This window comes from Physeter macrocephalus, chromosome 18 (assembly GCF_002837175.3).
Source record: "Physeter macrocephalus isolate SW-GA chromosome 18, ASM283717v5, whole genome shotgun sequence".
Taxonomy (NCBI): domain Eukaryota; kingdom Metazoa; phylum Chordata; class Mammalia; order Artiodactyla; family Physeteridae; genus Physeter; species Physeter macrocephalus.
The window spans coordinates 57,559,622-57,583,384 of NC_041231.1; the positions used below are offsets into that span (position 1 = coordinate 57,559,622).

Sequence of the window (23,763 nt, forward strand, 5' to 3'; positions counted from 1 at the left end):
GTCCAGTCTCTATCCTGAAGGGCTGCTGGGGATGCGCCCTGTCCGTTCCCACCTGGGCAAATGCCCCGCGCCCCCGCACACCGTGCCCCAGCCCTTCGCAGCTCTGGCAGAGGGACCCTGGCCCCGGGTCAAGCGGGCGGCAGGCCGCCAGCAGCTCGCCAAGTATTAATAGAGAGGCGCGGGCCGCAGAAGGCTGGCGCCGGGGCCTCGGGCTGCGGAGCGCAGGCAGCGCGAGCGCGTCCCTATCCGTCCCCACGCGGTGGCGAGCGCCCAGCGTCTGCCGCGCGCACCTGCGGGTCCCCACGGCGGGCGCTGCCTCGGCATCTGCAGGCGCCGCCTGGACTGCGGGAGCCGCGCCCGGGCCGCCCGGAGCCGGAGCAGAGATGAGCTGCCACCCGGACCGCGAGCGCCCGCTGGACGGTAACGACTCGCAGGCGCCGCGGCCTCTTAGTCCTTAACCGGCCCCAGGCGGGGTATAACTTCCCGGTGCCGGTGGATCAGGGGGACCAGAAGGAGGGTTATTTATTTCCCCGTTAGGCGGCTGGAGTGGGTAGGAAGTCCTCGTCTTCCTGCAATTTTGCTCCTTTTCTGCTCTTTTTGGGGTTCTTTTTAGAATGAAACAAGTTAACTTTTCTAAAGCGCAGAGAACCGCTCTTGGAACGCAGTGCCACGCTGTGCGGGTTTGTCAAATCAGATGCAGAGCTGATTTCGCTGACCAGTGCGCTGCCGCGGGTTTCTCTAGACACGGTGGGAGTTCCTTCCCTTTAAAGAATGATCTTGCTTCTACTTTGGGATGTACCCAGCAACACCCCTCCACCCCCGCCTCCACAAACAGGCGTTAAAAGAGGCTACCTCATCTTACAGAGTGAGTGATGCCCTCATGTTCTTCGGATTGGAGCCTGGAGGGTGGGGGACCCGGGACGTTACTCGTTTAAAGAAGGTATCGTGCAGCAGATTTCCCCAAACTGACTTCAGAACTCGGGTGTCATTTAGTTCTACTGGGAAATAATGGTTGTACGATTCTGCGAGGGAAGCGTCTCAGGTTGCTTTGAACGGGTGATGAAATATTCTGAACGTTTTTTTCCCGTCAAAATTCACCTATTCACCTATTTGCATGTTTGCTAAAGATTTCAAACTTAGCCCCTTAACTGCCTCCGGTTACCTGTGGTTCAAAAGCCCTGCCCTGAAAGGTCATCATTATTGCTATTAGCTACTTAGTTGTTGACCTTTTAGGAGGATCGCTCCTCCAGGAGTAAACTCGTCTTTGCATCAATAACCCTTTCGGATTGTACTGAACACGACTTAATGAAGTTGCTTTTTAAGTTGAAACTCTGGGGACTTGTGAGGCAGGTGCACAGGCCAGGGTTCCCTGCGGACCAGGAATTTTGCACAGTAATTGGTAAGGCAAGAATCACTGTGCTGCAAAAAACATTTCATTCCTTCCTTTCACAGTCCCAAGCAGAGCTCTCAGCATCACTGCCCTGGATCCTCTTTTGAAAATATTTTTTAAAGTTGCATTGTTATTGTTTTCAATAACATAATAAACTGGCACTTTGCTGGAACTTTTTGTAAAATGATTACTTTTGTGTTTCTAAGGTCAGCACACAGTGTAATCTAAGACAAATGGTTATTTGAAAACTGATTGATACATAAGACTAATTTTTAAAAAATTCCTGATAATATGGCAGGCTTCTTTATGTGAGGCAAGGATGGTCAGGATAATTGTATCTGACTACCTTAGCCCTGCACTCTTTTGTTTGGTTTGTTTTGTTTGGAATCTTAATTCCTGTTTTAAAGCCACAAACCCTTCAGAACTCTGATAGAAAGCTTTTTAAGAAAAAGTATCTAGTCTTCCTAAATTAAGCATATGTCCTTATAACCAGGCATGTCTGTAACTTGTGAGGACTTCAGTAATTACTATATGTGAATAGCAAAGTTTAACCTTAAATCTGAATTTTGGAGGATACCAAAAGGCTTAGGCTGCTGTCAGTCTGGTTATCCTTGAGCAGGTGACAAGGTGATAACATGTCCAATAACACCTAATTGTGCCAAATGTTTGCTATGATATCTTAAAAGAGGACTGGATATGTATCTGTCAGACTTAGTAAATTTCCAAGTATGTTTGACAAGATTGTGAAAGTGACATGTGATGAGTATGTTAAATGACATACCTGTGTTAAGCAAGCTCTCTGGTTGAGTATCTGTTACAGACTGTACATTATGGAAGAACGTCATAGGGAATCCTGTTGCAGATAAAGAATTTTTATTCTACTCCTCATGTTTTGATCCAGTTTATAATCTGCCCATAGTACATCCCAGAGAAATTTAGGCAATTAATTATACCAGATTCAAATTTTAATACCATTAGAAATAAAGAATTATTTGGACTCAAATCATATTTTTCCTTTTGTTTTGAAATCATAACACAAACCTTCCATATAATTTTGGCCTGCAAAGTCATCATTTTTATTTTATGCAGCTTTGATTCTTGTTGAAACACTTTTAAAATGGAAGAAAATTTTAAGTTTTAATAGCAGGGGACAGAAACTTTTTCTGTTGAAAATCTGACTTTTATAGCCTGTTGTAAGTCTGATGTTGGAATAAAATTGAAACCATGATATTCAGGAACAAAATTTCTGTGTAATTTTTTTTGGCCTCCTCTATATCGCTTCGTTTTCTTTCTGTCTGTAAACTTTTCACTTTTTATTTACTCCTTTTGATCATAATTTAAATGAAACCCACTGTAGGTAAAATTTATCACCCAGTGGCTGATCCCTCGTTTAGGATAAGAAGTGCTCACATTTATTGAACACTTACTTACCTGCTATGCTGAGCTACAAGCACCACCTTCTCTAACCCTCACTAGATAGGAGAACTATTACTATCTGCTTTTATTATTATTATTATTATTTTTATATAAAACTGAGGCTCTGAGAGGGTGACTGTCAGCTTTGAGTGTTCACATGCCCCTAACACCTAACCCAGGGCTTGTGCTGCCTCCTGCTGGACCACAATGTTGAATGTCCACAGGTGGCCCACAGCATCCTCCGCCACCCTATTCAGGGACCACAGGGAGAATACTGGAGAGGCCCCTGGAAGGTGGCTCTAAGCTCACTGAAGTGAGAGCAGCATTCTTCCATCTTCCTTTGGGTGGGAAAATGGGAGGAAAGACCATCAGTATTCAAAGGGCTGGAAGTGGAAGCTTCTTCTGCCCCTCTAGCCAGGGTATAGGGACCTGTGCTTTGCCCCTGGAGCAGGACCCCTCTGGTTGCTAGGAATGAATGGCAGCTTGGCCTTTCTGAGGGAGAAGGCAGTGCCCCATGAGACACTCTGTAAAGCCCTTCTCTGGAGCAGGTGGCCCAGGGGTCCCTTCTTTCTCAGGCTGCAGCAGATGGGTCCACATTAGAAGGCAGTGCCCTGAACTCTGCTCAGTATTATGTAACAACCTAAATGGGAAAAGAATCTGAAAAAGAATGGATCCATGTATATGTATAACAGAACCACCTTGCTGTACACCTGAAACTAACACAACATTGTCAATCAACTATACCCCAACATAAAATAAAATTAAAAAAGGAAGGCTGGGAGCAGGCTGACCCACAGTGGAGCAGAGCTGTTCTCTATGGCGAACTGTGGGAACAGAAGAGGGAGAAGGATGCACAGCGAATACTCTGGCTTCAGCCTGCTCTGATGTGTATCTCTCGATACGTGATTAAAACTCCGTGAGTCTCAGTTTCTTCATCTGTAAAATAGGGATAAAAAATCCACTATTTAGAATTATTGTGAACATTAGCACTAATATACAGAGTGTCTGGCAAGTAGCAGGCTCCCCATAAACTTATACCCAGAAAATTGGATGTAGAGTTTAATGAGGTAACTGGAATGTGTTAGCAATACACAGCTCCCCAGAAAGATAGGGCTCACGTGACATCCATTGAACTATATGACAGTACCGGGCACAGTCTACCTACTGATGCAGGAAGCCTGCCAGGTGTGTGATCAGCCACACACGGTGGGTGCGTGTGTATGTGCTTTGGCTGCTGTGTCTGCAGCTGGGGCCTTCATTTGGGGGAAAGACTGAGGAGAAGTTAATTTATATATTAAAACAGAAAGATGCGTTAGGAGTCCAGGTGAATTGTAGAGAGTGATTTTCAGAAAGCAGTTTGGTCCATGGCACCGTGGAGTTACCCTCACAATTGACTTTCAAGACTTTGATTCTTGCTCACTGATTTTTCTAGTGTAATTTGGCAAACCCTGTTTTGTCCATATCTTAACACTTTTCAAAGTGTTTTCTAATTGTTTGTTTATATCTCTGTTTCTTACATAAAATCCATAGGGCATGGTCCACATCTTTCTATTTACTGGATCCCCAGCACGTAGCTAAAGCTAAGTGCCTGGCACAGCGTAGGTACATATATTCAACATATGTTTGTTGAATAAAGAAATGCGTGAATGAATAAGAAAGTGATGGGAGGTAACAATGTGTGATTCCTGAAATACTTTAGTCTTTGTTGTTTTCTACATTAAGTTTTGAATTCATATTCACTTTTGCCGTCTCCAAGTTGTTTATAATAGTGAAAATTTATAAGTATTTACATGCCAAACAATAGGGTGTTATTTAAAACATATAAATATCCTTTTCTGGATGGCTTAAATAAATTGTGGAAGGCTATCAAATGCTATGTGAAGGCATTCTGCTTTTGGAAAATGATTATATGTTGCAAGAGGATCTAGATGGAGAGATAACAAAGGATTAATAGGTGTTGCCTCTGGGTAGATGGGATGATGGATATTCTTTTTTTTTTTTTTTTTTTTGCTTTATGTTTCTGATTCTTATGTAATAAACTTGCTTTCTTTTTTAAGGAAGAAACACAATACAAGAACTATGTACTATAAAACAATATCATAGATCACTTACACTGCATCACCTAATCCCCTGTCACTGGACACTTAAGTTGTCTTCTCAACTGATTTTCCAAATTTGTCTGCCTAACTGTTTTGAACATTTAAATAAGTTTCAGCATCTCAGGGTTACAAAGTAGCATAATTGATTTTAAAGAGATGAGCAATTGAAAAAGAAACCCAAAGTAGGAAAAAGAATGCCAATGACTCAATGCCAAGGACAAAAGATACTAATTTTCCAACATGTCTTCTTGTTGAATACATTGCTTTGCTGCAAATCATAGTTAACTTTTCATCTCCCCTCTGCCCTAGGCTTTCCTTCCTTTGTTGTGTAAAGATGTTAGGACAGTTCATGAATAACTAGTTAGTAAGTGTTCCCTAATTGTTTTGTGTATGTACTTGAGGTGCTTTCATGGTGGCTACCAGTTGTATACTTTCTTTGTTTGCAGAGTTAGTTCCAGGAACAAGAACTTTGTAAAGCAGGGTGGTCTCTTCCCTTTTTTTTTAAAGTCACCATTCTTTGGGAATAGAGTTGTGAATGAGTAACTTTTAACCCTACATTTTTTTAAATTTTTAAATTGAGATATAGTTGCTCTACAATACTAAATAAGTTTCAGGTGTACAAAATAGTGATACACAATTTTTAAAGGTTATATTCCATTTATAGTTATTATAAAACATTGGCTATACTCCCCATGTTGTACAGTATATTGTTTTAGCTTATTTATTTTACATATAGTAGGTTGTATCCCTTAATCCCCTACCCCCATGTATATATACCCATATATATACGCACATATATATATATATATTACATCTCCTTTATCCATTCATCTGTTGATGGACACTTAGGTTGCTTCCATAATTGGCACTTGTAAATAATGCTGCTATGAACATTGGGGTGCATGTATCTTTCCAAATTAGTGTTTTCATTATTTTTTAATATATACCCAGGAGTGGAATCGCTGGGTCATGTGGTAGTTCTATTTTGAGTTTTTTGAGAAACCTCCATTCTGTTTTCCACAGTGGCTCCACCAATTTATATTCCCACCAACAGTGTAAAAGGGTTCTCTCTTTTTTTTTAATTTCATTTTTTTAATACAGCAGGCTCTTATTAGTTACCTATTTTATACATATTAGTGTATACATGTCAATCTCAATCTCCCAATTCATACCACGACCACCACCACCACCACCCCCTGCTTTCTTGCCTTGGTGCCCATACGTTTGTTCTCTACATCTGTGTCTCTATTTCTGCCTTGCAAACCGGTTCATCTGTACCATTTTTCCAGATTCCACATTTATGTGTTAATAAACGATATTTGTTTTTCTCTTTCTGACTTACTTCACTCTGTATGACAGTCTCTAGGTCCATCCACGTCTCTACAAATGACCCAATTTTGTTCCTTTTTATGGCTCAGTAATATTCCATTGCATATACGTACCACATCTTCTTTATCCATTTGTCTATCGATGGGCATTTAGGTTGCTTCCATGACCTGGCTATTGTAAATAGTGCTGCATTGGGATGTATGTGTCTTTTTGAATTATGGTTTTCTCAGGGTATATGCCCAGTACTGGGATTGCTGGATAATATGATAATTCTATTTTTAGTTTTTTAAGGAACCTGCATACTGTTCTCCATTGTGGCTGTCTCAATTCACATTCCCACCAACAGTGCAAGAGGGTTCCCTTTTCTCCACACCCTCTCCAGCATTTGTTGTTTGTAGATTTTCTGATGATGGCCATTCTGACCAGTGTGAGGTGATACCTCATTCTTTTCATCTTATTTATAGTTTCCTTTGCTGTGCAAAAGCTTTTAAGTTTCATTAAGTCCCATTTGTTTATTTTTGGTTTTATTTCCATTACTCTAGGAGGTGGGTTAAAAAAGATCTTGCTGTTATTTATGTCAAAGAGTGTTCTTCCTATGTTTTCCTCTAAGATTTTTATAGTGCTTGGTCTTACATTTAGATCTTTAATCCATTTTGAGTTTACTTCTGTGTATGGTGTTAGGGAGTGTTCTAATTTCATTCTTTTACATGTAGTTGTCCAGTTTTCCTAGCACTTACTGAAGAGACTGTCTTTTCTCCATTGTATATCCTCTCCTCCTTTTTCATAGATTAATTGACCATAGGTTCTTGGGTTTATTTCTGGGCTTTCTATTCTGTTCCATTGATCTGTATTTCTGTTTTTGTGCCAGTACCATATTGTTTTGATTACTGGAGCTTTGTAGTATAGTCTGAAGTAAGGGAGTCTGATTCCTCCAGCTCTGTTTTTTTCCCTCAAGATTGCTTTGGCTATTCGGGGTCTTTTGTGTCTGCATACAGATTTTAAGATTTTTTTTCTGGTTCTGTAAAAATGCCATTGGTAATTTGATAGGGGTGGCACTGAATCTGTAGATTGCTTTGGGTAGTATAGTCATTTTCACAATATTGATTCTTCCAATCCAAGAACATGGTATATCTCTCCATCTGTTTGTCATCTTTGATCTCTTTCATCAGTGTCTTATAATTTTCTGAGTACAGGTCTTTTACCTCCTTAGGTAGGTTTATTCCTAGGTATTTTATTCTTTTGTTGCAATGGTGAGTGGGATTGTTTCCTTAATCTCTCTTTCAAATTTTTCATCATTAGTGTATAGGAATGCAAGAGATTTCTGTGCATTAATTTTGTATCCTGCAGCTTTACCCAATTCATTGATTAGCTCTAGTAGTTTTCTGGTGTGTCTTTAGGATTCTCTATGTATAGTATCATGTCATCTGCAAACAGTGACAGTTACTTCTTCGTTTCCAATTTGTATTCCTTTTATTTCTTTTTCTTCTCTGATTGCTGTGGCTAAGACTTTCAAAACTATGTTGAATAAGAGTGGCGAGAGTGGACATCCTTGTCTTCTTCCTGATCTTAGGGGAAATGCTTTCAGTTTTTCACCCTTGAGAATGATATTTAATTTGGGTTTGTCATATATGGCCTTTATTATGTTGTGGTAGGTTCCCTCTATGCCCACTTTCTGGAGAGTTTTTATCATAAATGGGTGTTGGATTTTGTCAAAAGCTTTTTCTTCCTCTATTGAGATGATCATATAGTTTTTATTCTTCAATTTGTTAATATGGTGTATCACATTGATTGATTTGCTTATATTGAAGAATCTTTGCATCCCTGTGGTAAATCCCACTTGATCATGGTGTATCATCCTTTAAATGTGTTGTTGGATTCTGTTTGCTAGTATTTTGTTGAGGATTTTTGCATCTATATTCATCAGTGATATTGGTCTGTAATTTTCTTTTGTTGTAGTATCTTTGTCTGGTTTTGGTATCCAGGTGATGGTGGCCTCGTAGAATGAGTTTGGAAGTGTTCCTTCCTCTGCAATTTTTTGGAAGAGTTTGACAAGGATGGTTGTTAGCTCTTCTCTAAATGTTAGGGTTCTCTTTTCTGCACTTCCTTACCAACATTTGTTATTTGTGTTCTTTTTGATGATCGCCATTTTGACAGGTGTGAGGTGATATCTCATTTTGGTTTTAATTTGCATTTCTCTGATGATTAACAAGGTTGAGCATCTTCTCATGTGCCTGTTGGCCATCTGTATGTCTTCTTTGGAAAAATATGTCTATTCAGGTGCTCTGCCCATTTTTTAATTGGGTTGTTTGGTTTTTTGATGTTGTGTTGTATGAGTTATTTATATATTTTGGATATTAACCTCTTATCATTCATATCATTTGCAAACATTTTTTTCCACTCAGTAGATTGTCTTTTCATTTTGTCAATAGTTTCCTTTGCTGTGCAAAAGCTTTTAAGTTTAATTATGTCCCATTTGTTTATTTTTGCTTTTATTTCCTTTGCTTTAGGAGACAGATCCAAAAAAATATTCCTGTGATTTAAGTCAAAGACTGTTCCTCCCAATTTTTAAAGTTTTATGGTTTCCAGTCTTATATTTAAGTCTTTAATTCATTTTGAGCTTATTTTTGTATATGGTGTTAGAGAATGTTCTAGTTTCATTCTTTTACCTGTAGCTCTCCAGTTTTCTCAGCACCACTTATTGAAGAGACTGTCTTTTCTCCATTGGATATTCTTGCCTCCTTTGTCATAGATTAGTTGACCATAGGTGCATGGGTTTATTTCTGGGCTCTCTCTCTGTTCCATTGATCTGTGTCTGTTTTTGTGCCAGGACCATACTGTTTTGATTACTGTAGCTTTTTAGTATAGTCTGAAGTCAGGGAGTGTGGTTCCTCCAGTTCTCAAGATTGTTTTGGCTATTCAGAATCTTTTGTGTTTCTATTTTTAAATTATTTAAAATTATTTGTTCTATTTCTGTGAAAAATGCCTTTCATATTTTGATAAGGATTGCATTGAATCTGTAGACTGCCTTGGGTAGTACTGTCATTTTCACATAGTATTGGAAGTCCTAGCCACAGCAAGCAGACATGAAAAAGAAATAAAAGGAATCCAGATTAAAAAGGAAGAGGTAAAACTATCACTGCTTGTAGATGACACAACACTATACATAGAAATCCTAAAGATGCCACTAGAAAACTACTAGAGCTCATCAGTGAATTCAGTAAAGATGCAGAACACAAAATTAATATGTAGAAATCTGTCACATTTCTATACACTAATAATGAACCATCAGAAAGAGAAATTAAGGAAACATTCCCAATTACAATCACATCAAAATGGATAAAATACCTAGGAATATACCTACCTAAGGAGACAAAACACCTGTACTTGGGAAACTATAAAATGTTGATGAAAGTAATTGAAGATGACACAAAAAGACGGAAAGATACACCGTGTTCATGAATTGGAAGAATTAGTATTCTTAACCTTTCATGTTTATCAATATGTACTTCACAGAAATCACAATGCCGCTTCTACAGCATCCCTGGTGACATCATGATATTGTTTCCTTTCTAATTCTCATTGCTTCTTCAGGCTTCTGACTGAGAGGTAGGTCCTGGGCCTCTTTTTCCAGGTTCTGTCAGCACATCTCTCTTTTCTCTTCCATGTAGAGAACTCTTTCAGTCTTGAAGGAAATCCCTACCTCATTTTTGAGGTTTTCCCTCCCAAACACTCTTATAACCTTGCTGAGTATGGGGGACCCCATCCCTTCCCTGTTATCCAGCTCTGCTACACTCCTTCTCTAGAGGTCCTGACCTCTTCATTTGAAGATGGTACCCCTATTCCACCCCATTGTGATAGAAGGGATATGGAAAGGGAAAAATACCTGAAAGGAAATAATGTCTCAGACACAGAATCCCTCCCATTAAATTTGCTCCAACACTCATGGATCCATCTCAGTCCTTCTGGGCCCTCCCACTTTCTTTTCACCTTGAGCTTCTGATGGTTCCTGAGAGATTGGAACTCCACGATGATTGTTCTCCAGACTGTGTTCATTAGACTTCCTTTTGGATTATGAGGGACTGATTATATAGAACACCTAGCTGTCATTTTGTACACTTGGAACCACCACCCAGATGAAGAAGTATAATTTTACCAGTGTCCTGGGGTCACACATACTAAGACATAGCCCTTTCCCTCCCCTGTAAGGAACCATTACCCTGATTTTTGCATTTTTCATAGTTTAACCAACCAAATATGCATTTCTAGACCTAACAATTTAGTCCTACCCATTTAAAAAATTGTGATAGATCTTTTAATTTATAGATGTACTGTCCTTTTCTATTCAAATCATTTATTTGTTGAAGAATGTGGGCCATTTGGTCTATAGAATCCCCCACAATCTGAATTTTGCTGCTTTTGTGCTTATGATTTAACATTTTCCTTGAAGACTGCCTTCTTTTGAACTCTGGTTTATACCACCATAGCCCTTCCTCTTTCTCAGTCCTTTTGGCTAAATTACATTTATTCTTCTGATCCTTAAATTCTAGAAACAACCATGAAATCATTTTATCTATTAAGCTTTTTATTATTAGGCAATAAAACATTTTATTAAGTTTCTCCTATTCAACTCCTTCATTCTTGCGTTAACTTCATTAGGCATTATAATGAATTGGTTGAAAGTTGATGCTCTCATTTACTAATTATTTCAAATATTAGTAATTTGGGAGCATTATGGGGCAGTTTTTTATAAACTCTTGTACACTGTTGGTTGGATTGTAAAATGGTGTAACTGCTGTGAAAAACAGTAGGGAGGTTTCTTGAAAAATGAAACTGCCAGTAATTCCACTTCTGGATAAATATCCCAAATAATTGAAAACAGGGTCTTAAAGAGATGCCCATGTTTATAGCAGCACTATTCACAATAGCCAACAGGTGGAAGCAATCCAAATATCCATCAGTGGATGAATGGATATACCAAATATGCTATATATATTCAAGAGAATATTATTTAGCCTTAAAAATGATAGAAATCCTGTCACATGCTCCAACATGTATGAACCTGAAGGACATTATGCTAAGTGAAAGAAGCCAGGCACGAACAGACAAATACTGTATAATTCCACTTATATGAAATGGAAAGTAGAATGGTGGTTACCAATGGCTAGGAGAATAGAGGGAATGGGAAGTATTTAATGGGCATAGAGTTTCAGTTTTTCAAGAAGAAAAATTCTGGAGATCTGTTTCACAAGAATGTGAATATACTTAACATAGTGAGCTGTATAATTAAAAATGATTAAGATGGTAAATTTTATGCTATGTGTTTTGGTACCACAACAAAAAAGGAATACCAAATTAAAAAACAAACACACAAAAATACTTTTAAGGATAGAAAAATTTATAAAATAATTTAAGAACTCACTTGCCTCCCTGAACAATTTAACCTTCTTTGTGTATTTTGACATTGCCATTGTGAGCACTGAATAATATTATAACATTCTCAGGAGCTGAGACGTGTCCACCTGTTTCTTTGTCCCTTCATTGAACGATGTCAGATTGCTGTTCTTGAATTCTAGCATCTTCTTTTATCCTGCTGCTGTCTCCCTCATCACGGTTTCCCATGAGTGTCAGCTATATTTTCTTTCTCCTAATAAATCCTAGTAGCATTTTTAATCACCATTTGCTGCATTTACTCCAGTTTATTGTTTTCAACAAGTTTGGCAATTATTTCATCTTGGTTTTTTTAGCTTGCAAAAGGTTGGAATTGTCCATGATAGAAAGCAGATTGCCTCTGAAAGAGGTGTGAAGAGGTCTATGAGAGGAGTTTATAAGTACCTGTCACATTGACATTGTTCTATTTATTTATTTTGCATTTCTTGTATTCTTGTGTAGTTCTGGATGTTCGATGTTGCCAGATAAGAAGCTTCCATATAGAGTGTTTGTAGATGAAAATATATTTTTATGTGAACATATGCATGAATAATTACAGTTCATGTTTACAATTTGAAGAAACGGATAACATTTTATTGCTCAAGAGATACACATGTAAACATAGTTGGTAGGTCCCAGTTTAAGGGAAAATTATAGCTTTCTACTCACTGAACTGCACTGGGAGTATGACTGGTCTCTAACCCTTATGAAAAGGTCAGTTCCTGCATGTTCTTGCCTTACTTGCTTTATTTACACTACTCCTATCAGCTGCCCTACTGATGCTGAAAACTTGACCTCTGTGTACTGGTGTTGAATTGAATCTCAGAGACAGAGTTTTGGGTGAAGTAGAAAAGAATAACTTTATTGCTTTGCCAGGCAAAGGGGGACACAGCGGGCAAAGTTTTACCCTTGAAAACTGTGTGTCCCAACCTGGGAGGATTTGGTGAGGAGTTTTATAGCAGTAGTTCAAGGGTATGGGGTTGCTGATAAGATTAGGGTGTGTGCAGGGCCTGCACTCCTTTAATCTGGCCTCAGGTGGTCTCTTGATGAGGTTCTCTGGTTCCTTTAATCTGGCCTCAGGTGGTCTTCTCTGGAGTGAAGAATGCTACCATCTTCCATTTGCTGGGGGTTTTTGTTCTATAAAAAGCTCAAAGATACTGTTCTATGTATCCCTTGAGGTGGAACCAGGACCCTGCACCAAGGCTGCACTGTTGTTTCTTGGCTGTTCCTCTCTTATCTCTCCATCCCCTTCCTTCCCTGATTGACAACTATTCGAATCTGCCCTTTGGAACTCAGGGAAGGTCAAGGAGGCTGGAGTCTCTTCCCTATAAACAAGGAACAGGGGACACAGAAAGGCTTCCATGCCCAGGAGCACCACAGGGTCCTGCTTGGTTTCACTACTAAGAGGTCTGTAGTACAGCTTACAGTAGGCTGGGCAACTGTGCTTCACTCCTCTTTACATTGCACATGATTTTTTAAGAGCTTTATTGAGGTATGATTTACATAGGTCTTTAGGTCTTTACATATCATATAATTCACCTGTTTGTGCAATTCAATTTTTAGTAAATGTACAGAGTTGTGCAGGCTTCACCAAAATCCAATTTTAGGACATTTCCATGTGTATGATATTTCAAAAATATATTACTGTGCTTTTCTTCTGCTGTTTCTGAGTACCTGCTCTTCTCTCCAAGTAGATGTCTGCCTGAGAGAGATTGTGACCTTTGCGGGTAGAATGCAAAGAGAAAGACAATTACTGTTTAGATTACTATGGTCAAAATAAGGCTTTCAAAGCAAAACAATAGTTTTGCAAGACAGACTATTGCCTTCAGATAGGACTTTCTAAATTCTTTTAATTTTTTTTGGCCACGCTGCACAGCATGCGGATCTTAGTTCCCCGACCAGTGATGGAAATTGTGCCTCCTGCAGTGGAAGCACGGAGTCTTAACCCCTGGACCGCCAGGGAAGTCCCCTCTAAATTCTTTTATTTCCCCTTGAACATGATCTACTAAACCTAGGAGGCAAAAATCATGGAGTTTTGTCCATAGTACAGAGAAGATCCCCTTGTGCACCTTTAAAGGTTATCCATAAAGCTAGGGTCAAAAAAGAGAATTTTTAATGTAAAAAACTTCAATGAAAAAATCTCCACTTAAGACCTGAAGAGATAATGGGTACAGAAAAAGAGATTGAAGCAAGATAGGTCAGTGCTGAAAGACTTGTCTCTATTTCATATTACTTGAGATCAAAGCCAAGGGACAGTGAGGGGCAGTAGATCATTTACATGGTAATTTAATGGAAACACTGAACAACAGAGATCTTTACCAACTTCTCTTGGAGGAGACCACCTTGCAACCTCTTCAGAGCAAAAAGTGATGGCTCACTGAGGTGGATAGAGAGAGGCTGGACTTAGCTCTTCAGGAGGTGGAGGTGAGTCCGAAAGACCCTCTTTTCCTCAGAGGAAGGTAGCTGGATAGAGTACCCTTGATCCTCCCAAGGGTCTCTCTCTGATGAGGATGAAGGTAGAAACAGTAGGCTAAACCTGCTCTATTAGGGAGCTGATGAAGAATGTGGCATAAGCCCAGAGGGGTCTGTATCATTACCAACAGCCAAGGTGAGTCCATCTTAGGCAGGGAGCACCCCCAGTATCTGACCACGATGAGAGAGAAGAGACCACAAGTACGCATCAGCCATGATTGCCAGGTGGGAGAGAAGTAAAGATGTAGATAAGTGAGACTGCTAGAGACAAAGGTGCCTGGGAGCCTACACGGATCCAAGGACCCCACCACTCTTCCACCATCCTGAAGTTGAGTAACATAACGCTTTCCTCCCCATGTACCTAGAAGCCACCAGAAAGAATATATGGAGACAGGGGAGTGAAAATCTGAGTGATCAAGCATTTTTATTGAGCATTGTAAAACTGAGCATTGCCTAAAGGGACTGTTTAATTTATCATAGCTGACCACATTTTAACCAGATTGGATTAAATAGAGGAAATTTTGTCAACTCCTTCCATCAATGGAGACTCATGGGGAAGATAAGATCAATTAGAGAACAAAATAAAGATGCAAGAAGACCTTGTTTTATTATACTTTGCTTTATTGCACTTCCCAGATACTGTGTTTTTTTACAAATTGAAGGTTTGTGGCAACCCTGTGTTGAGCAAGTATATTGGCACCATTTTTCCAACAGTATTTTCTCATGTCATGTCCTATATCATATTTTGGCAACTCTCACAATATTTAAAATTTTTCTTTTATTATTATTATATATTTTATGGTGATCTGTGTTTAAATGGCCTTGAAGTTACTATTGCAATTGTTTTTCAGCGCCAGGAACCATGCCCATATAAAATGGTGAATTTAATTGATAAATGTGTGAGTTCTGACTGCTCCACTGACTGCTCTTCCCCATCTCTCTCCCTCTCCTTGGGCCTCCCTATTCCCTGAGACACAGCAATGCTGAACTTCTGCCATTAATAACCCTGCAGTGGCCTCTAAGTGTTCAAGTGAAAGGAAGAGTCCCAAGTCTTTCACTTTATTTTTTTTTAACATCTTTATTGGAGTATAATTGCTTTACAATGGTGTGTTAGTTTCTGCTTTATAACAAAGCGAATCAGCTGTACATATACATATACCTCCACATCCCCTCCCTCTTGCGTCTCCCTCCCACCCTCCCTATGGCACACCTCTAGGTGGTCACAAAGCACCGAGCTGATCTCCCTGTGCTATGCGGCTGCTTCCCACTAGCTATCTATCTTACATTTAGTAGTATATATTAATCCATGCCATTCTCTCACTTCGTTCCAGCTTACCCTTCCCCCTTCCCATGTCCTCAAGTCCATTCTCTCTGTCTGTATCTGTATTCCTGTCCTGCCCCTAGGTTCTTCATAACCTTTTTTTTAATTTTTAGATTACATATATATGTGTTAGCATATGGTATTTGATTTTCTCTTTCTGACTTACTTCACTCTGTATGACAGACTCTAGATCCATTCACCTCACTACAAATAACTCAATTTCATTTCTTTTTATGGCTGAGGAATATTCCATTGTATACATGTGCCACATCTTCTTTATCCATTCATCTGTCAATGGACACTTATGTTGCTTCCATGTCCTGCCTATTGTAAATAGAGGTGCAATGAACACTGTGGTACATGACTCCTTTTGAATTATGGTTTTCTCCAGGTATATGCCCAGTAGTGGGATTGCTGGGTCATATGGTAGTTCTATTTCTAGTTTTTTAAGGAACCTCCATACTGTTCTCCATGGTGGCTGTATCAATTTACATTCCCACCAACAGTGCAAGAGGGTTCCCTTTTCTCCACACCCTCTCCAGCATTTATTGTTTGTAGATTTTTTGATGATGGCCATTCTGACCAGTGTGAGATGATATCTCATTGTAGTTTTGATTTGCATTTCTCTAATGATTAATGATGTTGAGCATTCTTTCATGTGTTTGTTGGCAATCTGTATATCTTCTTTCGAGAAATGTCTATTTAGGTCTTCTGCCCATTTTGGGATTGGGTTGTTTGTTTTTTTGATATTGAGCTGAATGAACCGCTTGTAAATTTTGGAGATTAATGCTTTATCAGTTGCTTCATTTGCAAATATTTTCTCCCATTCTGAGCATTGTCTTTTCATCTTCTTTATGGTTTCCTGTGCTGTGCAAAAGCTTTTAAGTTTCATTAAGTCCCATTTGTTTATTTTTCTTTTGATTAGTTGACCATAGGTGCATGGGTTTATCTCTGGGCTTTCTATTCTGTTCCATTGATCTATATATCTGTTTTTGTGCCAGTACCATACTGTCTTGATTACTGCAGCTTTGTAGTATAGTCTGAAGTCTGGGAACCTGATTCCTCCAGCTCCATTTTTCTTTCTCAAGATTGCGTTGGCTATTCTGGGTCTTTGGTGTTTCCATACAAATTGTGAAATTTTTTGTTCTAGCTTTGTGAAAAATGCCACTTGTAATTTCATAGGGATTGCATTGAATCTGTAGATTGCTTTGGGTAGTATAGTCATTTTCACAGTGTTGATTCTTCCGATCCAAGAACATGGTATATCTCTCCATCTGTTTGTATCATCTTTAATTTCTTTCATCAGTGTCTTATAATTTTCTGCATACAGGTCTTTTGTCTCCTTAGGTAAGTTTGTCTCCTAGGTATTTTATCCCTTTTGTTACAATGGTAAATGGGAGTGTTTCCTTAATTTCTCTTTCAGATTTTTCATCATTTGTGTATAGGAATGCAAAAGATTTCTGTGCATTAATTTTGTATCCTGCTACTTTACCAAATTCATTGATTAGCTCTAGTAGTTTTCTGGTAGCGTCTTTAGGGTTCTCTTTGTAGAGTAGCATGTCATCTGGAAACAGTGACAGCTTTACTTCTTCTTTTCCAATTTGTATTCCTTTTATTTCTTTTTCTTCTCTGATTGCTGTGGCTAAAACTTCCAAAACTATGTGGAATAATAGTGGAGAGAGTGGACATCCTTTTCTTGTTCCTGATCTTAGAGGAAATGCTTTCAGTTTTTCACCATTGAGAATGGTGTTTGCTGTGGGTTTGTTGTATATGGCCTTTATTATGTTGATGTAGGTTCCCTCTATGCCCACTTTCTGCAGCGTTTTTATCATGAATGGGTGTTGAATTTTGTTAAAAACTTTTTCTCCAGCTCTTGAGATGATCATATGGTTTTTTATCACATTGATTGATTCCCATATATTGAATTCTTGCATCCCTGGAATAAATTCCACTTGATCATGGTGTATGATCCTTTTCATGTGTTGTTGGATTCTGTTTGCTAGTATTTTGTTGAGGATTTTTGCATGTATATTCATTAGTGATATTGGTCTGTAATTTTCTTTTTTTGTAGTATCTTTGTCTGGTTTTGGTATCAGGGTGATAGTGGCCTCATAGAATGATTTTGGGAGTGTTCCTCCCCCTGCTACATTTTGGAAGAGTTTGAGAAGGATAGGTGTTAGCTCTTCTCTAAATGTTTGATAGAATTCGCCTGTGAAGCCATCTGGTCCTGGGCTTTTGTTTGTTGGAAGATTTTTAATCACAGTTTCAATTTCAGTGCTTGTGATTGGTCTGTTCATATTTTCTATTTCTTCCTGGTTCAGTCTCGGCAGCTTGTGCATTTCTAAGAATTTGTCCATTTCTTCCAGGTTGTCCATTTTATTGGCATAGAGTTGCTTGCAGTAGTGTCTTAGGATGCTTTGTATTTCTGTGGTGTGTATTGTAGCTTCTCCTTTTTCATTTCTAATTTTATTGATTTGAGTCTTCTCCCTCCTTTTCTTGATGAGTCTGGCTAATGGTTTATCAATTTTGTTTATCTTCTGTAAGAAGCAGCTTTTAGTTTTATTGATCTCTGCTATTGTTTTCCTTGTTTCTAATTCATTTATTTCTGCTCTGATCTGTATGATTTATTTCCTTCTGCTAACTTTGGGTTTTGTTTGTTCTTCTTTCTCTAGTTCTTTTAGGTGTATTGTTAGATTATTTATTTGAGATTTTTCTTGTTTCTTGAGGTAGGCTTGTATAGCTATAAACTTCCCTCTTAGAACTGCTTTTGCTGCATCCCATAGTTTTTGGATCGTCGTGTTTTCATTGTCATTTGTCTGTAGGTATTTTTTGATTTCCTCTTTGATTTCTTCAGTCATCTCTTAGTTATTTAGTAATGTATTGTTTAGCCTCCATGTATTTGTGGTTTTTCCTTTCTTTTCCCTGTCATTGATTTCTAATCTCATAGCGTTGTGGTCCAAAAAGATACTTAATATGATTTCAATTTTCCTAAATTTACTGAGGCTTGATTTGTGACCCAAGATGTGATCTATCCTGAAGAATGTTCTGTGTGCACTTGAGAAAAATGTGTAATCTGCTGTTTTGGGAAGGAATGTCCTATAAATATGAATTAAATCTATCTGTTCTATTGTGTCATTTAAAGCTTGTGTTTCCTTATTAATTTTCTGTTTTGATGATCTGTCCATTGGTGTAAGTGAGGTGTTAACGTCCCCCACTATTATTGTGTTACTGTCGATTTCCTCTTTTTGAGCTGTTAGCAGTTACCTTATGTATTGACGTGTTCCTATGTTGCATGCATATATATTTATAATTGTTTTATCTTCTTCTTGAATTGATCCTTTGATCATTATGTAGTGTCCTTCTTTGTCTCTTGTAACCTTCTTTATTTTAAAGTCTATCTTATCTGATATGAGTATTGCTACTCCAGCTTCTTTTGATTTCCATTTGCATGGAGTATCTTTTTCCATCCCCTCACTTTCAGTCTGTTTGTGTCCCTAGGTCTGAAGTGGGTCTCTTGTAGACGGCATATATATGGGTCCTGTTTTTGTATCCATTCAGCGAGCCTGTGTCTTTTGGTTGCAGCATTTAATCCATTCACATTTAATATAATTATCGAAATGTATGTTCCTATTACCATTTTCTTAATTGTTTTGTGTTTGTTTCTGTAGGTCCTTTTCTTCTCTTGTATTTCCCACTTAGAGAAGTTCCTTTAGCATTTGTTGTAAAGCTGGTTTTGTGGCACTGAATTCTCTTAGCTTTTGCTTGTCTGTAAAGCTTTTGATTTCTCCATCAAATCTGATGAGATCCTTGCTGGGTAGAGTAATCTTGGTTGTAGGTTCTTCCCTTTCATCACTTGAAGTGTATCATGCCACTCCCTTCTGGCTTGTAGAGCTTCTGCTGAGAAATCAGCTGTTAACCTTATGGGAGTTCCCTTTTATGTTATTGGTTGTTTTTCCCTTGCTGCTTTCAATAATTTTTCTTTGTCTTTAATTTTTGCTAATTTGATTACTATGTGTCTTGGCATGTTTCTCTTTGGGTTTATCCTGTATGGGACTCTCTGCGCTTCCTGGACTTAGGTGGCTATTTCCTTTACCATGTTAGGGAAATTTTCGACTATAATCTCTTCAAAAATTTTCTCAGTCCTTTTCTTTTTCTCTTCTCCTTCTGGGACCCTTATAATTCGAATGTTGGTGTGTTTAATGTTGTCCCAGAGGTCTCTGAGACTGTGCTCAAATCTTTTCATTCTGTTTTCTTTATTCCGCTCTACAGTAGTTATTTCCACTGTTTTATCTTCCAGGTCACTTATCTTTTCTTCTGCCTCAGTTATTCTGCTATTGATTCCTTCTAGAGTATATTTTAATTGCATTTATTGTGTTGTTCATCATTGTTTGTTTGCTGTTTAGTTCTTTTCTTCTGCCTCAGTTATTCTGCTATTGATTCCTTCTAGAGAATTTTTAATTTCATTTATTGTGTTGTTCATCATTGTTTGTTTGCTGTTTAGTTCTTCTAGGTCTATGTTAAACATTTCTTGTATTTTGTCCATTCTTTTTCCAAGGTGTTGGATCATTCTTACTATCATTACTCTGAATTCTTTTTCAGGTAGACTGCCTGTTTCCTCTTCATTTGTTTGGTCTGGTGCGTTTTTACCTTGCTCCTTCATCTGCTGTGTGTTTCTCTGTCTTCTCATTTTGCTTAACTTACTGTGTTTGGGGTCTTCTTTTTGCAGGCTGCAGGTTCATAGTTCCCTTTGTTTTTGGTGTCTGCCCCCAGTGGCTAAGGTTGGTCCAGTGGGTTGTGTAGGCTTCCTGGTGGAGGGGACTGGTGCCTGTTTTCTGGTGGATGAGGCTGGATCTTGTCTTTCTGGTGTGCAGGACCGCCTCCGGTGGTGTGTTTTGGGGTGGCTGTGACCTTATTATGATTTTAGGCAGCCTCTCTGCTAATGGGTGGGGTTGTGTTCCTGTCTTGCTGGTTGTTTTGCATAGGGTGTCCTGCAGTGTCGCTTGCTGGTCGTTCAGTGGAGCTGGGTCTTAGTGTTGGGATGGAGATCTCTGGGAGAGATTTCACTGTTTGATATTCCGTGGAGCCCTGAGGTCTCTGGTGGACCAATGTCCTGAACTTGGCTCTCCCACCTTGGAGGCACAGGCCTGACACCCGCCAGAGCACCAAGACCCTGTCAGCCACACGGCTCAGAAGAAAAGGGAGAAATAAATAAATAAATAAATAAATAAATAAAATAAAATGAAGTTTTTAAAATAAAAAATAAAAAATAATTTTTAAAAATAAAAAAATTAAAAGTAATAAAAAAAAGATAGAAAGAAGAGAGCAACCAAACCAAAAAACAAATCCACCAATGATAACAAGCACTAAAGCTATACTAAAAACAAGAAACAAAAAAAACAAGAAAAAAACAAAATCAAAATAACAAACAAAAAAATGGATAGACAGAACCCTAGGACAAATGGTAAAAGCAAAGCTATACAGACAAAATCACACAAAGGAGCATACACATACACACTCACAAAAAGAGAAAAAGGAAAAAAATATATATTGTTGCTCCCAAAGTGTACCATCTCAATTTTGGGATGATTCATTGTCTACTCAGGTATTCCACTTATGCAGGTACATCAAGTTGATTGTGGAGATTTAATCCGCTGCTCCTGGGGCTGCTGGGAGAGATTTCCCTTTCTCTTCTTTGTTCGCACAGCTCCTGGGCTTCAGCTATGGATTTGGCCCTGCCTCTGTGTGGAGGGCATCTGTTTTTCGCTCAGACATGACGGGGTTAAAGTAGCAGCTGATAAGAGGGTCTGGCTCACTCAGGCCGGGGGGAGGGAGAGGTACGGAATACGGGGAGAGCCGTATTTTGTAGGTCCTCTGTGGTGGCAGAGGCCGGCGTGACGTTGCACCAGCCTGAGGCGCACCATGTGTTCTCCCAGGGAAGTTGTCCCTGGATCGCGGGACCCTGGCAGTGGCAGGCTGCACAGGCTCCTGGGAGGGGAGGTGTGGAGAGTGACCTGTGCTTGCACACAGGCTTCTTGGTGGCGGCAGGAGCAGCCTTAGTGTTTCATGCCCATCTCTGGTGTCCACACTGATAGCCACGGCTCGCGCCTGTCTCTGGAGCTCGTTTAGGCAGTGCTCTGAATCCCCTCTCCTCCCACACTCTGAAACAATGGTCTTTTGCCTCTTAGGCAGGTGCAGACTTTCTCCCAGACCCCGTCCCGGCTAGCTGTGGTGCACTAGCCCCCTTCAGGCTGTGTTCACACAGGCAAACCCAGTCCTCTTCCTCGGATCTGACCTACAAGGCCCGAGCCTCAGCTCCCAGCCCCCACCCGCCCTGGCGGGTGAGCAGACAAGCCTCTCAGGCTGGTGAGTGCTGGTAGGCACCGATCCTCTGTGAGGGAATCTCTCTGCTTTGCCCTGTGCACCCTGTTGCTGTGTTCTCCTCCATGGCTCCGAAGCTTTCCCTCCCTCACCCACCGTCTCCATCAGTGAAGGGTCTTCCTAGTGTGTGGAAACCTTTCCTCCTTCACAGCTCCCTCCCACTGGTGCAGGTCATGTCCCTATTCTTTTGTCTCTGTTTTTTCTTTTTTCTTTTGCCCAACCCAGGTACATGGGGAGTTTCTTGCCTTTTGGGAAGTCTGAGGTTCTCTGCCAGCGTTCAGTAGGTGTTCTGTAGGAGTTGTTCCACATGTATATGTATTTCTGATGTATTTGTGGGAAGGAGGTTGATCTCCAGGTCTTACTCTTCCACCATCTTGAAGGTCTCCCACCAAGTCTTGCACTTTAAATCAAAAGATAGAAATGATTAAGCTTAGGAAGGCATGTGAAAAGCCCAGACAGACTAAAAGCTAGGCCTCTTGTGCCAAACAGTTAGCCAAGTTCTGAATGCAAAGGAAAAGTTCTTGAAAGAAATTAAAAGTGCTACTCAGTGAACACATGGGTGACAAGAAAAACAGACTTTTTGCTGATATGGAGAAAGTGTTAGTGGACTGGATAGAAGATCAAGCCAGACACAACATTCCCTTAAGCCAAAGCCACATCCAGAGCCAGGCCCTAACTCTCCTTAATTCTAGGAAGGCTGAGAGAGGTAAGGAAGCTGCAGAAGAAAACTTTGAAGCTAGCAGAGGTTGGTTCATGAGGTTTAAGGAAAGAAGTGTCTCCATAACATCAAAGTGCAAAGTGAAGCAGCCAAGTACTGATGTAGAAGCTGCAGCAAGTTCTCCTGAAAATCTAGATAAGATAATTAATAAAAGTGGCTACACTAAATAACAGATTTTCAATGTAGATGAAGCAGCCTTCTTTTGGAAGGACTTTTATAGCTGGAGACGAAAAGTCAATGCCTGACTTCTGAGCTTTGAGGGACAAGCTGACTCTCTTGTTTGGGGCTAATGCAGCTGGTGACTTTACATTGAAACCAATGCTCGTGTACCATTTTGAAATTTACCGTTTTGAAAAAGGGCCCTTAGGAATTATGCTAAATCTACCCTGCCTGTGCTCTATAAATGGAACAGGAAAGCCTGGATGCAGCACATCTGTTGGCAACATGGTTACTGAATGTTTTAAGCCCATGATTGAGACCTATTGCTCAGAAAAAAAAATGCCTTTCAAAATATTACTGCTCATTGACAAGGCACCTAGTTACCCAAGAGCTCTGATGGAGATGTACAAAGAGATTAATGATGTTTTCAGGCCTGCTAACACGACATCCATTCTGCAGCCCATGGATCAAGGAGTCATTTCAACTTTCAAGTCTTATTATTTAATATTTAAGAAATACATTTAGTAAGGCTATAGATAGGAATTCCTCTGATGGATCTGGGCAAAGTCAATTAAAAACCTTCTGGAAAGGATTCACCATTCTAGATTCCATGAAGAACATTCATGATTCATGGGAAGAGGTCAAAATATCAACATTAACAGGAGTTTGAAAGAAGTTGATTCCTACCCTCATGGGTGACTTTGAGGGGTTCAAGACTTCAGTGCAGGAAGTCACTGCAGATGTGGTGGAAACAGCAAGCGAACTAGAATTAGAAGTGGAGCCTGAAGATGGATCTGAATTATTGCATCTCATGATAAAACTTGAACAGATGAGGAGTTGCTTCTTATGGTTGAGCAAAGAAAGTCATTTCTTGAGATGGAATCTACTCCTGGTGAAGATGCTTTGAAGCTTGCTGAAATGACAACAAAGGATTTAGGATAACTTTAGTTGAGGGTTTGACTCCAATTTTGAAAGAAGTTCTACTGTGGGTCAAATGCTATCAAACAGCACTGCATGCTATAGAGAAATCATTCATGAAAGGAAGAGTCAACTG

General features: G+C 39.5%; 1 protein-coding gene across 4 annotated transcripts in view; it reads left to right on the forward strand.

Annotated features, from left to right (window-relative positions):
• Nucleotides 1-227: 227 nt before the first annotated feature.
• Nucleotides 228-23,763, forward strand: part of GADL1 (glutamate decarboxylase like 1) — a 203,070-nt gene continuing 179,534 nt past the window's right edge. For all 4 annotated transcript variants that reach the window (XR_003677018.1, XM_007118799.4, XM_028479734.1 and 1 more), the window contains exon 1: nt 228-420. Coding sequence is in view for 3 of the 4 variants with exons in the window: in XM_007118799.4 (XP_007118861.2) it covers nt 384-420 (37 nt within the window). In the remaining variant the exon portion in view is untranslated. The remainder of the gene's footprint in view (nt 421-23,763) is intronic.